This window comes from Drosophila virilis, chromosome 3 (genome assembly GCF_030788295.1).
Source record: "Drosophila virilis strain 15010-1051.87 chromosome 3, Dvir_AGI_RSII-ME, whole genome shotgun sequence".
NCBI lineage: Eukaryota > Metazoa > Arthropoda > Insecta > Diptera > Drosophilidae > Drosophila > Drosophila virilis.
In genome coordinates this window covers 3,744,372-3,758,747 of record NC_091545.1, presented here as the reverse complement: position 1 = coordinate 3,758,747, position 14,376 = coordinate 3,744,372, and the positions used below count along the sequence as shown (strand labels likewise).

Here is a 14,376-nt window from a genome sequence, read left to right as displayed (position 1 = left end):
ACAAAAAACAGATTTCCATTTCGACAAGACGAAAAGAAAAGAGATCAACTTTTGGGTTAACGAAAAGGACCTTAAGGAAACCTTGGGGAAACCTTAAGGAAACCCTAGGGAAACTTTAGGCTAGGGGGAGCGAGCGGAAAGCTCTCATTAAAGTTGTTTATTGTTGTAGGCTCGGCGAGCAGCAAAAATTTAGCGGTGTTCATTTTTAAGGCTTTTAGTGATAAAAAAAAGAAACCCAACAAAAAAAAAAACCAAAAACTTTTATCCACACACACACGACACACACTCGCAAAAAAAAAAAACAAAAGTAAGCATGAAGAAGAGCTCAACGCTGACAACGACCACGTCGATGCCGACGAGCCCGACGCTCTCGGCCCAGACCCTGTCGGCCAGCAAAATGAGCCTGAGCAGCAGCCGATCGGGCCGATCCTCCTGCCAATCGCACGGGCCGATCCGGCCAGGCAGCGGTTGCGTCGACGCCATCAAGGCCAAGCGCGAGGAGATCGAAATCGATAGCATACTCGAGAAGGCGAAATTCTACACCTCCGTGTGCCTTGGTAAGTTTCAGGATCTAGATAGATTTATACAATGGCTGCAAATCCATTAAAAGTAAAGACGCTGGTTCGAAGCTGCAGCTGGTTGACTTCTACTTAACATTCTTATAATCAAAAGTCCTGAAGTGTGATTTCCACATTAAGTTTGAACCATCTAGCTGGTTCAAACCGTGAAACAAAACGGATTGCAGCCTTGGTTTGCCGCAGAACACCTTTCTACAGCATAATCTAACCGACTGGAGTTACGCTTACCCTTTATAGGTACGACTGCCATACTGTCGGTGTTCACATTTCTCTTCCTGATACCCTTTGTCGTGGATCCCGCCATCTCAACAATTATAGCCGATTACGATCCGGTGCCGGTGACCTGCGTTGTCATCGATCACATCTATGCGGAGGGCATCAAGAACTGCACCTGGAGCTCCTGTCGCGAGGGCTGCACCTCATCACTCACCAAGTAAGTAGAGAGAGATCTATATTCGATTAAACTAGTAGTTTATATGGTTTCTCTCTGCCAGGTGCCATCAGCTGTTTGTCAACTATACGCGCATACCCTACAGCGAATGGGAGCGCAATCCTCGAGACTTGGAGCGCGTCAATTGGGATGTCAGCTATACAAAGTTTCTGATCAACTCCGAGGGTTGCGGCTATCCGCCCACGACCAATTGCAGCGTGTTTGCCAGACAATATGGGTGGGTTCTTCGCTTCGCGAATTATTTATAAATATGATTTTAAATTCTTTGTCATCCACAACAGCTACTCTCACATTGGCGAACCGTTTCCCTGCTACTATAGTCGCGCCTATCCGCAGGTCGTCATCGGTCGCTATTCGTGGGAGAATAATCTGTATCATCTGGTGCTGTCGCTGATAATACCGAATGTGCTCTTCGCCATCTCGATCGGGGTGCTCAGCTATTGGTATTGCCCCTGCTGTGAGAAGGCGTGCAACAAATCCTCACGGGTCTATGCCGAAAAGTTTCCAACCAAGGAAGAGTGAGTTGACTTTTCAAAAATGAACCAAACCGCAGTCGCAAGCATCTAGTTTTTGTGTTCTCATACAAGAATTTTTATAAAAACCCGTAATGTAGTAAAAGCCCACACATAACCAAAAACAATATTTTATATTTATAATAATCCATTGTGCCTTGTATTGAGATTGTCAAAAGTAATCGTTTAATCGTATATCGTTAATCGTATATCGTTAATCGTTTATCGTCTATCATATCGTTATCGATTGTAATTGTTATGCTCTATAATCCTGATTGGCCTCGGAAATCTTCTATCTTAAGTTTGTGAAATTGTTTGTAAAAAAAAGCTCGTCTCGCTTTTAAGTTCTCTTTGACAGACTTTTTCATGCGCTTTACGTTTCTTTTCTCTCTTTGTACAAATTATTTTCAGGATCGTTAACTGCATGAAATGTAATACGGAAAAGTCGTTAACTTTAAAAGTATATTGAATAACTCTGAAAAGCGACAGTGCCTGAATTTTTTGTGCTCCCCCCGCTCACATTCTAAGCTAGGTTCAAATCGAGGGACTACAACTTAAATCTAAGTCCAAGCAAAAAAAAAATAAAAATAAAAACGAACACAATCAAACGCTTTGTTAGAAATTACACGCTCAGTACACAAAAACGAAACGAAAACCCGGCTTTGAAAAAGTTACTCTGAAGTGTCCTTAGCAAATATATATATACATATGTTTCACGCATTAGCCCGAGCTCAGCTTCAAGCTGTCATCTCGCAATTTTTGATATAAAAAGCACTTCAAGTTCGCTAGCAAAAAATAAAAACCTCTTCGAACTCTCAACAAGACTTTTCAATAATCAAAGAGCACAAACTGATATATACTGCATTATATAGATATAGTCTATATTATAGTCTTTGCTGAGATACTTTCGAGTATCCCTCAAAAGAAAAAAAAAACGCTGCACTAGTCCAGACTTCGAATATTATTCACTATACAACGCTCAGTTTATATGCGACCAAAAAATAAATACCTAATTATATATAATATATTTTTTAACTAAAATAATAGTAGCATGTTTCCAGTATTTCTAGTTATTTGATTTTAGTTTTTGCATGTTTTACTTTAAGATAAGTACACTCAGAGAAATGATCTAGCTCTAGATCTAAGTTCTAGTTAAATACGTACTTTTTGGTACGTACTTTTATAATACGTACGTACTTTTATAATTTTCTTCAAAAGCTTTCAATATTTAAAAAGAATGTTAGAATTTAAGAAGTATCAAAAACATTCTTTTAAAGATTTATTTACTTAATTTAAGAAATATACGTAACATTCTTTTAAAGAATTGAATGCTTTTGAAGAAAATTATAAAAAAAGGGCTTGGTTTAAGCACTGCAGACTTATGCTAAGAATTTGCATGCTTAAACTAAGCATTAAAAAGATTTCACATTGAATCAAGTTTGAAAGAATTTTGACTTTCAAACAATTTCTTTTCTTTAAAGAAGAAGTTGCTATAAATACGCATCTAGTTGCATTTTCTCTGAGTGTATTTGCCTCAGGCTAGTTAAAGAACTTTTGGCATGTACCTAACTATTGTAACTGAATTATCTATGGTATTTAATCTGATATTTTGCTTAAAATGTAATTCGCATTAGAAACGTTTTTGAACTTTCGTACCAATCAATTCTTTTAGCAAACTTCTGTGTCACAGTGATGAAGAGGATGAAATGGAATACTAGCAATAAATTCAAATTAGTTAATATCCTCTAAACAACTTAGCTAATTAACTTTGTAGTCTGTACCAAAAACACACACACACACACACAAACATATAGCTTAATAAATATTATAGAAGAAAAGCCATCTGCCATTAAAATATAGGAGACACAGCGGAGCATTGAAATTGTACTTTAGAACTAAAAAAAAAAAACATATTTAAATCTATTCAAACAATTAGCTCATTGCCAATTTTCATACACATCTTATTATGCTTTATACACACATTTATCTTAAATAGAGACTTTGAAAGCTTTTGTTCTACTTTCGCTTGCTTTCGAACGCAACTCGATGCTCCGCCTTTCCCATCAGATAAAATCTCAATTTCTCAAACTAAAAAAAAAAAAAAACAAAAAACAAAAACAAAAATAAGCTTGTTTTCAAAAAGAATTGTGATAGTAGTCATAAACAGAATATTAAGTAAAATTCGTAAATAAATCAAAGAAAATTGTATAATTAGCAAAAAGCAGAGATTCCATATTCTATCTCTGAACCATTTGGTCGTAGTACCCATAGAAATCGGAACCAAAAAAAAAACCAAATATATATTCAAAAATAATTCAACTAACAGAATTCACACACAATTTGCGACATTTTGAAATAGTTTTAAAAATCTTATGTAAAAATACTTATATATAAAAAAAATGGAACATTTAATGGAATCATATAACAAGTATATACAAGTATATATAAATATATATATATATACATATAATATATATATATATATAGATATATATATATATATATAATATAGCTTAATAGCAGAACCGATTTAACGCACGTTGCTTATGAGAATTTTTTAAATCAAACGAAAAAAAATAATATTTGAAATGCAAAAAATGATTACAAATTTTTTACTTAACGTGTCTTTATCAATAAACAAATTTAACAAGCTAACGGCCTAATTAATAAACAATTAAACTATAAAAAAAAAAACAACAAATGAGAAGAGAATTTATAATTGTTTTATTTTAAGAAATTAAACCTGACCCGAGGTTTCGACTACAGTTGTTAGCCAAGGTGTTATTGTTTACAATTTCCATGATTTATAAAGTTAACAATTAAAATAACAAGTCAACTGTCTCCAATTTAGTGTGCCCCGACTTTCGGGGGGTTAAGGAAAACTATTCTTGATCTGTTTATGCTATACGAGAATCTACATAGCATCTAGTTGCAAGTAGTTATTGGGTTATACCCTATTTGAGAATTAGAGAAGAGTATTAGTTCTATAGAAATAATAAATACTAAACGTTTTCTGTTTTTCTTATAAGAGAATGTGTACTTCGAAATTGTAAGGCTTTAGCTCTTAAGGTTTTCGAAAGATTAACTCAGTTTAATCAACCTGCTCTGTACATAACTTTAAATTATTTTCACCCATTTTCCACTGGTTTAGGCCATAATAAAATGGAAGATCATGTTTAGTTATAAGGTGCATTTGCACGGCAGAATAACTGAGTGTGCACTAAGAGTGAAAGGGAAAGAACAAGACAGAGAGAGACAGGTAGAGAGTGAGAGAGCTGGCAAGAGAGTCAGAGCTGGGCCAAAGCTTTTGCTCTGGCTGTGCGAGGCGCATGCGTCGGACTGGCGAAATTGGGCCAGCTGGTTCAACTTGGGGCCAAGGGTTTGTTTTGTCAATTACTTTCGTTTTCACTTGAAAAAGTAAAAGTGCGCAGCGCGAATATCCAGCCAGCCAGCCCTGGCCAGGACACAGCCAGTTGCAAGCGAGCAGGCAGCAAGTGCGGACGGAAGTCGAGTCGTGTTGGTTGTCCGCCAAAAAAGGGAAAAAAAAATCGCAAAGAGAAAAGTAAACTAAGGCGGAATAAAAGCACAAAAAAGGCTAGCATTACAACCAGTTCCAAAACGGGACAAACCTTTCTTTCGTGTTACAGTTGACACAAAATTGGGACAAATAAAGGCGACGCCAGGTAAACAACTGAAGCCCAGCCCAACCCTGCGTCAAATCACCTTGAAAAACGACAAAGGACTAAAGGTAGGCGACATTTTATAGGCAACAAGTCGTAAATCTTAGATTGCAGACCGGCTGAAGCTTGAGCATGGCGCGTCGCAAGGACAAGCCGCGCCTGATACCCGAGCAGGACAAGCGCATCTGTCGCGCCATTTGCCTCTGCCAGCTGACCATGGTGCTGTCCTGCGTCTCCATTGTCTATCTCAGCGTGGCCATATACTCGCCCTCCCTCAAGTGAGTACATTAGAATCCCTTTTAACCATACCCACTGACGGTCGTACGCTCTGCAGAGCCTTCAAGTCGGGCTTCGAGCTGGATCCGGTCATGTGCCAGACTGTCGACCGTCAGATGCCCAACAATTGCCCCTGGGCCTCGTGCGGCGAATGGTGTCTGACCCGCACCAGCGGCTTCTGTCCGCAAATCCATTCGATAGTGCGACGCAACGGCACCGATATACAGCTCAACAACTGCACCCGGGTGACCAACACCTCCTGCGCCATGGTAAGTCCTTGCCACCAAATCAATAATTCAATACAAATTTCGCTGTCGTTCATTGTTTTATGCTCTTGTCGAGGGCATTAAAATGTTGAGAAGTCTTTTATGACGCACAGATTGAGTCATCTGCGACCACAAAGTACCACATATATATTTCGGATAAGTCTTAACAAGTGAGCCATGATTCATTTTGAAGCTGATGTTGATAAAAGTTTTGGTAGGGAAGTCTTTGTGCTCTAGGCAGTATAAAATATTCTAGGACATGTTCCCTAGGACTACAATATCATATCAATATGTCAAAACTCTAGTTCTTATTTGAAAAACGCCTGCTTCTCGAGATCTTCTAACCAAATCTTTCATTTAATAGTCTTGCTTTGCTCTACACACTTCAGCAAAAATATATTAAATATAGCTCTATAGGGAAATAGATCAGAGGTAACGCTGTATGGTAAAATTTTCTAATTTTTGAAGACCTCTTCGACAAACTTAACAATTACGAGCTTTAGAACTCTGCTCGCATATTTAAGAGTATTTATTCTTCGGCTTGACTGAGATAACCCTTCCCTCTTGTTGCTCTCGTTATGGCTCCTAATTAAACGCAAATATTTCGAGCATTTGCAGCATTTGGCTGGCGCCACAGCGTCTTTATGATCACATTAATGAAATGAACACACAGACATCTAATTTTTTACTGCCTCTCGAACCAACAGATTGACCTGAATCGCCTGAACAAGTTTAACTGCAACAATGGCACCGTTTGCAACAACATTCGCGGCGTCTTCAACTGCTCGAATGGTAAGTACTTAAAATTCTCAACAAGTTAAAGCGCTGGGCAGGGCAAGTCCACAGTAAAGTCATAAATATAGGGTATGTTTGTGTGTGAGCACATCTAGAAGTACCTTTTTGATTTTGCATTTAAATTGAATAGATAAATGGTGATATTTCAACAATTCATAGTAGACATATTAATACCCTATACTTAAGTAAATATTACATATGATGTACTTAAGCAAAGGTTTGCCCAGCTTGAAACTCTTTTTAAACCCTTGTCTTAATCCACAGGCCACTGCAAGAACATGTCCGAGTTCTTTTTGTGCCATCACAAGCCGGATGGGCCTGTCATCAACTCGGCCAAGGATAACACCAAGCTGAATGGCTTCTTCGAATGCCACGGCGTGCACTGCACCAAGATCAAGCGACCCTTCAGCTGCGATCGCTACTGTTCCCGCATAACCACCGCCAACATCAACACGCTCATCATGCACGTGAGTAGACACCCCTCTCTCTCTCTCTCTCTCTCTCTCTTTCTCTTTCTAATCAAATCTTATTTGCCGCAGGAGGACAATGTTATTGCGGCGGACTGCGAGAACGCGGTGGCCTTCAATGAGGCGCGCGGCAAGGAGCACGGCGTACGCATCGAACCCACGGAATTCTGGAAGGAGGACGACGGCAACCTGTTGACCAACTGTGCCACAGTTACACGCGAATCGGACAATCGCATCACGTAAGCGTATACCCTTTAATCCCTTTCAACTTTTCTATAACGAAATCTTGTTCTGGCAGCGCCACGGATTGCCTGAATGGGACTCTGCTGGAGCACGATGCGCTGCCGGCGCCATTCATGAACTTCACACAGTTCTGGGCCATCTATGATAATAGCACGCATGCCGTCGATCCGGAGCAAAAGTTTCTGCCCAACCAGGCCAATCTGACCATCTACAGCTGGAAGAAGCTGTTCATCAATCTCGAGGGCTGCGTCAACACGCTGCGCGGCGAGTGCAAGGACTTCGTGGCGCGCTATGGCAACGATGGCGACAACAACACGGCCCAGTCACGCTATCAATGCTACTACAACAAGGTAAACCAATCCAGTGAAGCTGGGATCAGGTTTCATTTAGCCTCTATACCCTGTAAGCCTTGGCAGTGGGTGAAGGGTGGCATGTATGTAACAGGCTGAAGGCGCAAAATTTAAGCAGGTTTACGAATGGAGTCCAACCTATCCAAGTCTGCCGAAAGATATGAATCTTTGGCATTCAAAAACTTCTCCTTACTGAGAAAACCGTTTAATATTGATTTTCAATATCATTTCTTAGCATATTGGGTACTTAGACTCTGCTATAATCTTTAGATCCCTGCCCAAGTATTTACCTCTAGCAAAAGTTGATATGTAAATATTTCAAATATGGAACTAATTTTGAGTATACGTTGCAAAACTTTATACTGAGTAACTTCTAGTCGACCTCTAATAATGAAACTCTCTCTTTGAAGGATACAAATGTGGAATTTGTGGTCGCACGCTACGATCTGGATAAGGTGTATCGCGAGTTGGTCGTCTCGCTGATTGTGCCCATTGTGCTGTTTGTCATTTCCTCCATATCGTTGTGCGTCATTACCAAGTCCGTCAAGGTGGGTTGGCTGTGGTAGCCTCTTGAGAAAGAAATTGATATAATAATTGTGCGATTTCAGGTGGGCGACGATGCCAAGATGCGTTGTGTCTGCGCTGGCGATGATTCGGATGATGATGGCTTTGGCAATGCAGCTGCTGCCAAGCAACCGGAACAGGTCTATGATACGGACGACGATGTGGTCGACCTGGAGCAGCAGGCTGTCGAGCTGGATGTGGCAGCGGAGCCAGCACATCCATTCGATACGCAGGAAATGATTGGCAGCACCAAGTCCTTAATACCGCTGAGTCCCACCGAGCAGCAGTCGACGGAGGATCAGGACGAGAAGGCCGCCAAGTGTGATGTGCCCGAAAAGCCGCTGGTTATACTCTAAACAATGCCCAGGCTGGCCAAAAATTTAGCTCAGGATATTTGCTTACAACTACACAATTTATATAGAAACTCTACCAAATCTTTAGGGACCTGTGCAGTGTACAATGTTAACTGAACTTATTTTTCGAACTCTGCGCTATTTATCTCTGCATTTATAGGACATTTTTTATGATGTACATTTACAAAGATCAAAATTATTTTAGCCTTTCGCACTGGACACACATCTCAGATTGTCTCTTTCTCTTTTAAACAAGAAACTCATATGAAAGGCAACGAAAGTTGTTCAATTTAACTCTCAAGAGCTTTACAATTAACCTCTCAAATGCGGGTTATACGACCAGATAGAGAAACCTAACTATAAACAGAAATAATACATACATATATATATGTATATATCAAGCCCCCCACCTTGGTTCAGCAGCTGTGCTTCGGCATTGCAGAGTCAATTGCATTTAGACAAGAATTTATACAAATTCCAGGGTATATAGAAAGAAGTTGAACGACGATTAACTAGTCAGAACTCGCTTGTTACTCTGCTGGACCAAAGAACTAATAGATAAGCTCTTCGAATCCCTGCAGAAGATTCCTCAGAGGAGAACTATGAGATAAGCTCTTCGAATCCTTGCAGGAGAACGGCACCAACAATTTTGGGCAAATGCATTTATTTAGCAATATGTACGAACGAAATACGACAAATCAAGATCCTTCAGTAGATAAATATATATACATATATATAGAGGCATGCGACTTTGCCTTTTTTTTCGATTTACGATTTACGATTTAGTAGCCTATGCCAATATACAAAAGAATACTTGGAGACAACTTAAGCTCGACTTAGTTTAGCTGATCTATGCGAAATTTATATCAAAAAACTTGGCTGCAAGCCTAGGCTGGGGCTTTCCGGCTCCAGCCGATTACTCAGTACGTTAACCAGATCCATCTTAGAGCTTGGATATGCGAATATATACCAAAAATGGTCTAGGTTCGATTCAAAGCTTTGCAGTCTTGTTTAAGGCTAGGGAATTGTTTATTTTGGAACGCACCAATGCAAGCTTAACTTTCTACACCTTTGATTAACTTGACTTTATAGATAAATATATATATATATATATATTAAATAAAGAATACTTTAAAGGAGCACTCACCTTGAGCTCCTCCTGGCGTTTGTAGGCGGCTGCCATCATTTGGCGACGCACTTGCTCGGTGATGACCTGCTCGCGGGCGGGCGGACCCTCGCCCAGCTGATTCAGCTTGACCACAACCTGAGGAGAGCCGGCAGAAGATGTGGATTATACAACAACACTTTGGCACGGGCTGCGCTCACCTTGGTCTTGTCATTATTGCCCAAATACTCGTTCAGTAGCTTGCCAGTTAGGATCTGGCGACCGGCAAACCACAATTGAGCCTTCGAGGGCTCGATGACCTCCTTGGATGCCTGGGTGCCGCTCAGATCCTCCATGTTGGCGAACTCCATCTGTATGGTGTCGTGCGGCGGCAGCTTCATCGGATACACAATGGTGACTGCGCCGCGCAATATGTTCAGCGCCTCCTCGATGACCTTCAGCGTGAGTGCGGTCGAGGATTTGCACAATTTCTGTCAAGGAATGCATGAAGTTCAGTGACTGGAGATTGGTGGCACTACCAATTACCTTATCGACCATGGCCTTGGCATCGGTCATGGCATTGGCGAGCACCTTGCGCATCGCCTCGTTCGGCTGCTGGCCGTTGCGCCGGCACAGCGGATCCTTGTTGAACGTGAAGCCGCCCATGGGCACGCATTTATCTGCCCAGGTATCTTTGAGTTTCAGCTCCTCGATCTGATCATCGTTCAGGCCAATCATTTCAACCGGCAGCATGGTGCCGTGCTCGGCCAGCTCCTCGATTTCCATGCAAATGCGTTGAATTTTCAAGCGGCCATTGAAAACCGATACCAGTTCACGTATAACGGCATCCGTGGCTGCGGTCACACTTGTCTCATACAGAAAGAGATTCTCATCGCCGCGTTTCACATGTAGCATTACCATTTTGGCAATAAATATAAATTCAATTATTTTCTGTTTTAGACGCTTCTAGGAATTTCTATTTGTGTCGAAGTTAACGACAATTGTTTCAAAAAGAAAACTCGGTTGCTAAGCGGCAAGTAAAATTGTTGTTATCGTTATCGAATTTCGTTAGCTGGCAGCGCTGCCAGATGTGAGTAGGCATGGCAACGCCCGTTTGTGCCGCTTAACGGTTGAATGAAAACGATCGGGCGTTAGATTATTGCACAAGGTTTTTTTTTTCGTTATTTTTTCGTTTCATTGTTTCCTAAGTATAATTAGGCATAGTTTCACAATAAATAAATATACTCTAACTTACAATAAAAATACACCTGTGTAGCGCATAGAGGGTAGGTAAAGTACAAGTAGCCTACGAATATACGAATATACGTTTTAATGCATTCCCAATGTATATATACAAAAATGCAGCCATGTATGGGACACAGGGTCGTTAGCCTCTGGCTGCTGTCCCGTTATATAATCATAACTTTTGGATGGAAACCGTAAATAAGATCCATATCAATAATGTCTTTAGATGTGCGCTCATCAATTAACTACAGTTTTTTTTTGGGCATTCGTAGCGTTTAGCTCTATTGAAGGGAATTGAATTTGTGCCGTGTTTTTTTTTTTATTTTTTTGGGGCGTCAACGTCCTTTGGGCTATCTCAGCACTCGCCGGAAATTCTCCATTTCATATATGCTGGTAGATAATCTAGAATATAATACACAATATTTACTGAGTTTTCTGGTTGGATATTTAGAGAAAAAAATTTGCACCTGCCGAAGGCATTGAATAATGCCACGATTTCTGTGCGCGACAGCCTAAAGATGGGATCAGAATCGATGTGTGGTTTGTCCCACAGACCGCTTTCGGTTGCCAAATTGAGCTTCTCCGAGTAGAGTATCTTGAGTGCGGTGCCCAGGCCTTGGGTCTGCAGTTTGCCCCACAGCTTGCATTTGTCGCAGCCCACACAGTCCATGATTCTGGATATATTCCGGAACTTCTCCTTGTAATCATCCTTGAATTTAATGGAGGCGATGCCGCTGCTAAAGAGCGCGTTCTCATTGAAGTGCGACTGGAAGGATCTGATACAAAAAGTGAGTCAAGTTAGTGAGCATTTATTTAGTTAATGTATTCAATACTCACTCAATGACCGACAGCATGTCGTGCATGGCCAGCTTGACCTCTTCGTCCTCCTCGGCAATGCCTGTGTAGTAGTTCTCGCGTCGCAGATAGGGCGCCGCCTTGGCCAGGGCACGCAGCTCTACCAGATAAATGAAGTATAGATTTCGCAGCCAGTGTGGCCCCTCGCCGCTTGTTGTTTCGGGACTGAAACGACGCTTAAACTCCTTTACATTGGGCCCCCAAATGCCCTGTGGATCCAGAAAGTCTTTCGTTTCGGATAACAAATACTTGGAGCATAGGTGTATATTGATGCTGGAGTGTAGGCCCGAGATGATGCGATAGAAGGCGCGCTGCTCCAGGCACACATCACGCAGCTCCATGTGCGGCATATAGCTGGAGAATTTATTGGATGTCTCGTTGTTGCCACCGAAACAATTCTCCAGATATATGCTGTTCCAGATGCGATGCGCCGAGTCGCCCTTGTAGCCCGTATAACGTTCCGGATTGAGCAACAAATCGACATACTGTGCATCCGCATCATGATCATCCATAATGCAAAAGTCCTCCTCGGCCTCGTCGTGCTTTGCCCACAGCTCGAACTCCTTGTGCGCCTGATCACTAATGCTTGTGTCCAGAAAACCCAAAGCGCTGTCAAAGTCCTCCGCCTCCGAGCAGCCTCTGTCCACCTGCGCCTCTCGCGTGTACTAGATAATTGAGGAAGTCAACTTTAATGAATGTGTAAAAGGCGAGACTTCAGCTGTGCAAATAAAGCTTACGCAACGCCAACAATTGTTGTTAAGCAGAATAAAACAATTAACAGCAGAAAAAAGGGGGGCGTCTGAATGAGCTGCGACTTGTGAATCAACAGGCCACGTCAGTTGGCAGCCATAGCCACAATTGGCTTAAAGAAGACTCTAAGCATTGCTTCAACACGTCAGCTGGCCTGCATATCAAGAGTTGGCCTTAACCGGATGTTATATCCTGTCTATGAACCAAGCTTTAAGACTGACCAAAAATGAATCTCCAAATAAAAGAAGATTAAGCCAGAGTCAGGCTCAAGGCATAAACAAAGGATTATAAACAAAATCTCAAGGAAAGCAATCGCTTCGATCCGTGAGTCGACAATTTGCTTATCACTGTGCAGCCACCCAGAGCTTAAGTGGGTTTGCGGAACTTAAAAAGATGCCAAGTACTGATTCTGACATTGCAGACGTCGACAACAACAACAGGTACAACACGTTCATTCAGAAAGTCATAGATAGTGCATGAATTTATAGCATTCCCCCGTTGAGCACCAAGATAATAAAGTAATTTAAAGGAACCTCTTCATCGCAAATCAATATTGATAACAAATACAGTGAATGCTCCAATGAGGAATCGAATTTATGAAGTGCCTGATCTTTTAAACCCGTTCGTAGCTATGGATTTTGTTTGAGTATGTGGCAAAGGTAAGTAGAAGAAATCTCTGCTATGAAAGATTTAAGATTTGATAGACAATAGAAGAATTTTCAACTGTTTGCTCAAGGCAGTTATCACTGTACCTCACTTGCTTAAACAAACATAATCTATAGATTTACTTCAAAACTGCTACGTGCCATATTTAGCTCACCTTGTACGATGCCGACTTGTCTCTGTGCTCGGTATTATCCTTGATGCCCTCTGGTATGGCCTTCTCCTCGCAGTTCTCCACCTGACAGAAGCGTATGGCGCAACGGCTGTCGTCCGGCCAGAAGGGACAGTCCTGCTTCAGGTTAACCTTGTAGAAACGAAAGAAGTTCTTCACCAACAGACTCTGCAGCCTGGGATAGACCTTCATGTTATTAAAATGATCGACCGTGTCCACATCACAGCTGCAATCGTTGATGGAGCCTTCTAGCTGCAAGCAAAACACATTCGATTAGTTGAGCGCCTAGCTGGAGAGAGTTTCTCTTTCGACCACGCCTACCTCACAGAAACAGTTCTTGTTCGTTGCGGCCTCATCGAGCGCTGCAAAGTAGCCGCCCGTCAGCTTCGTCCAGTACAACAAAACGAGCAGCGCCAGGCCCAGTCCACTTGTGGCCAGCACGTTGCGGCGCACTTTTCCTGGTGTTGTCATTGTTGCCTTGTCTTCTGTCTTCTGCTAATACGTTCGCCTGCTGTTTACAACTAAATCCAACTGATTTCGTCAGTTCAATTTCTTAATGAGCAGCCAGTTGCGAGGTATTTATGCAGCGCATTGTTTGTTTCATTCGACGCAGCTGATTTTGGACACGTACGTTTAATATCGATAGCTGTGTGTGTGTGTGTGTGTTAACAGCATCGATACTTTGTTGCCATTCAGTTGGCAGCGCCGACGAGGTTGCCACATCAATTCAATAACAATCAAAAATTATCGTTACATTCAAAAGTACAAGAAAGACATTTACGCTTCTTTGAAATTTATTGGGAATACATTTAGAATTTTGGCTGTCAAAACTGTCTTACCGTTTCCAAAATATTTCTAAAAAACTCTGTCGATTTTCATGCGCTTTGTCATTATAGTCAGGAATTTTCCTCTATATAGCTGCGACATCTGAGTTTTCTTTGCAATCAATACGCGATTTTCTCCAAATTAAATTTGCCAAATTGAATATCAATTTGCCCGCAACACATTTGACTTTCGGATATCGAATGCCGTTGTTATTGAATTGTCTTCA

At 41.4% G+C, this 14,376-nt stretch overlaps 4 protein-coding genes across 7 annotated transcripts; 2 read left to right on the top strand and 2 right to left on the bottom strand.

Moving 5' to 3' along the window:
- The first annotated feature begins 313 nt into the window (after positions 1-313).
- On the top strand, positions 314-3,883 carry Teh2 (tipE homolog 2). 2 transcript variants are annotated; one of them, XM_002046281.4, is made up of 5 exons: positions 314-557; positions 816-1,011; positions 1,073-1,246; positions 1,311-1,547; positions 3,214-3,883. In XM_002046281.4, the coding sequence occupies exons 1-5, from the start codon at positions 314-316 to the stop codon at positions 3,257-3,259; spliced, it is 897 nt and encodes a 298-aa protein (XP_002046317.1). In that variant the 3' UTR covers positions 3,260-3,883. The 2 variants fall into 2 exon arrangements, with proteins under 2 accessions (XP_002046317.1, XP_015030975.1); XM_015175489.3 differs by having other exon boundaries at positions 1,953-3,883.
- A 374-nt stretch (positions 3,884-4,257) lies between these two features.
- Teh4 (tipE homolog 4) lies at positions 4,258-9,649 on the top strand. 3 transcript variants are annotated; one of them, XM_015175491.3, is made up of 10 exons: positions 4,258-5,103; positions 5,189-5,289; positions 5,336-5,499; positions 5,556-5,766; positions 6,471-6,555; positions 6,823-7,025; positions 7,098-7,264; positions 7,324-7,618; positions 8,029-8,166; positions 8,227-9,649. In XM_015175491.3, the coding sequence occupies exons 3-10, from the start codon at positions 5,354-5,356 to the stop codon at positions 8,536-8,538; spliced, it is 1,557 nt and encodes a 518-aa protein (XP_015030977.1). In that variant the 5' UTR covers positions 4,258-5,103; positions 5,189-5,289; positions 5,336-5,353; the 3' UTR covers positions 8,539-9,649. The 3 variants fall into 3 exon arrangements, with proteins under 3 accessions (XP_015030977.1, XP_032291176.1, XP_015030976.1); XM_032435285.2 differs by having other exon boundaries at positions 5,189-5,499; XM_015175490.3 differs by lacking the exons at positions 4,258-5,103; positions 5,189-5,289; positions 5,336-5,499; positions 5,556-5,766; positions 6,471-6,555 and adding an exon at positions 6,630-6,743 and having other exon boundaries at positions 8,227-9,648.
- LOC6623542 (cilia- and flagella-associated protein 298) lies at positions 9,311-10,561 on the bottom strand. Its single transcript, XM_032434285.1, has 4 exons — positions 10,187-10,561; positions 9,862-10,131; positions 9,683-9,799; positions 9,311-9,325 (listed from the first exon to the last, which is right to left on the bottom strand). The coding sequence occupies exons 1-4, from the start codon at positions 10,559-10,561 to the stop codon at positions 9,311-9,313; spliced, it is 777 nt and encodes a 258-aa protein (XP_032290176.1).
- A 230-nt stretch (positions 10,562-10,791) lies between these two features.
- Ero1L (endoplasmic reticulum oxidoreductin-1-like protein) lies at positions 10,792-14,145 on the bottom strand. Its single transcript, XM_002046278.4, has 5 exons — positions 13,647-14,145; positions 13,311-13,577; positions 11,723-12,405; positions 11,353-11,661; positions 10,792-11,287 (listed from the first exon to the last, which is right to left on the bottom strand). The coding sequence occupies exons 1-5, from the start codon at positions 13,794-13,796 to the stop codon at positions 11,236-11,238; spliced, it is 1,461 nt and encodes a 486-aa protein (XP_002046314.1). The 5' UTR covers positions 13,797-14,145; the 3' UTR covers positions 10,792-11,235.
- Positions 14,146-14,376: the final 231 nt, after the last annotated feature.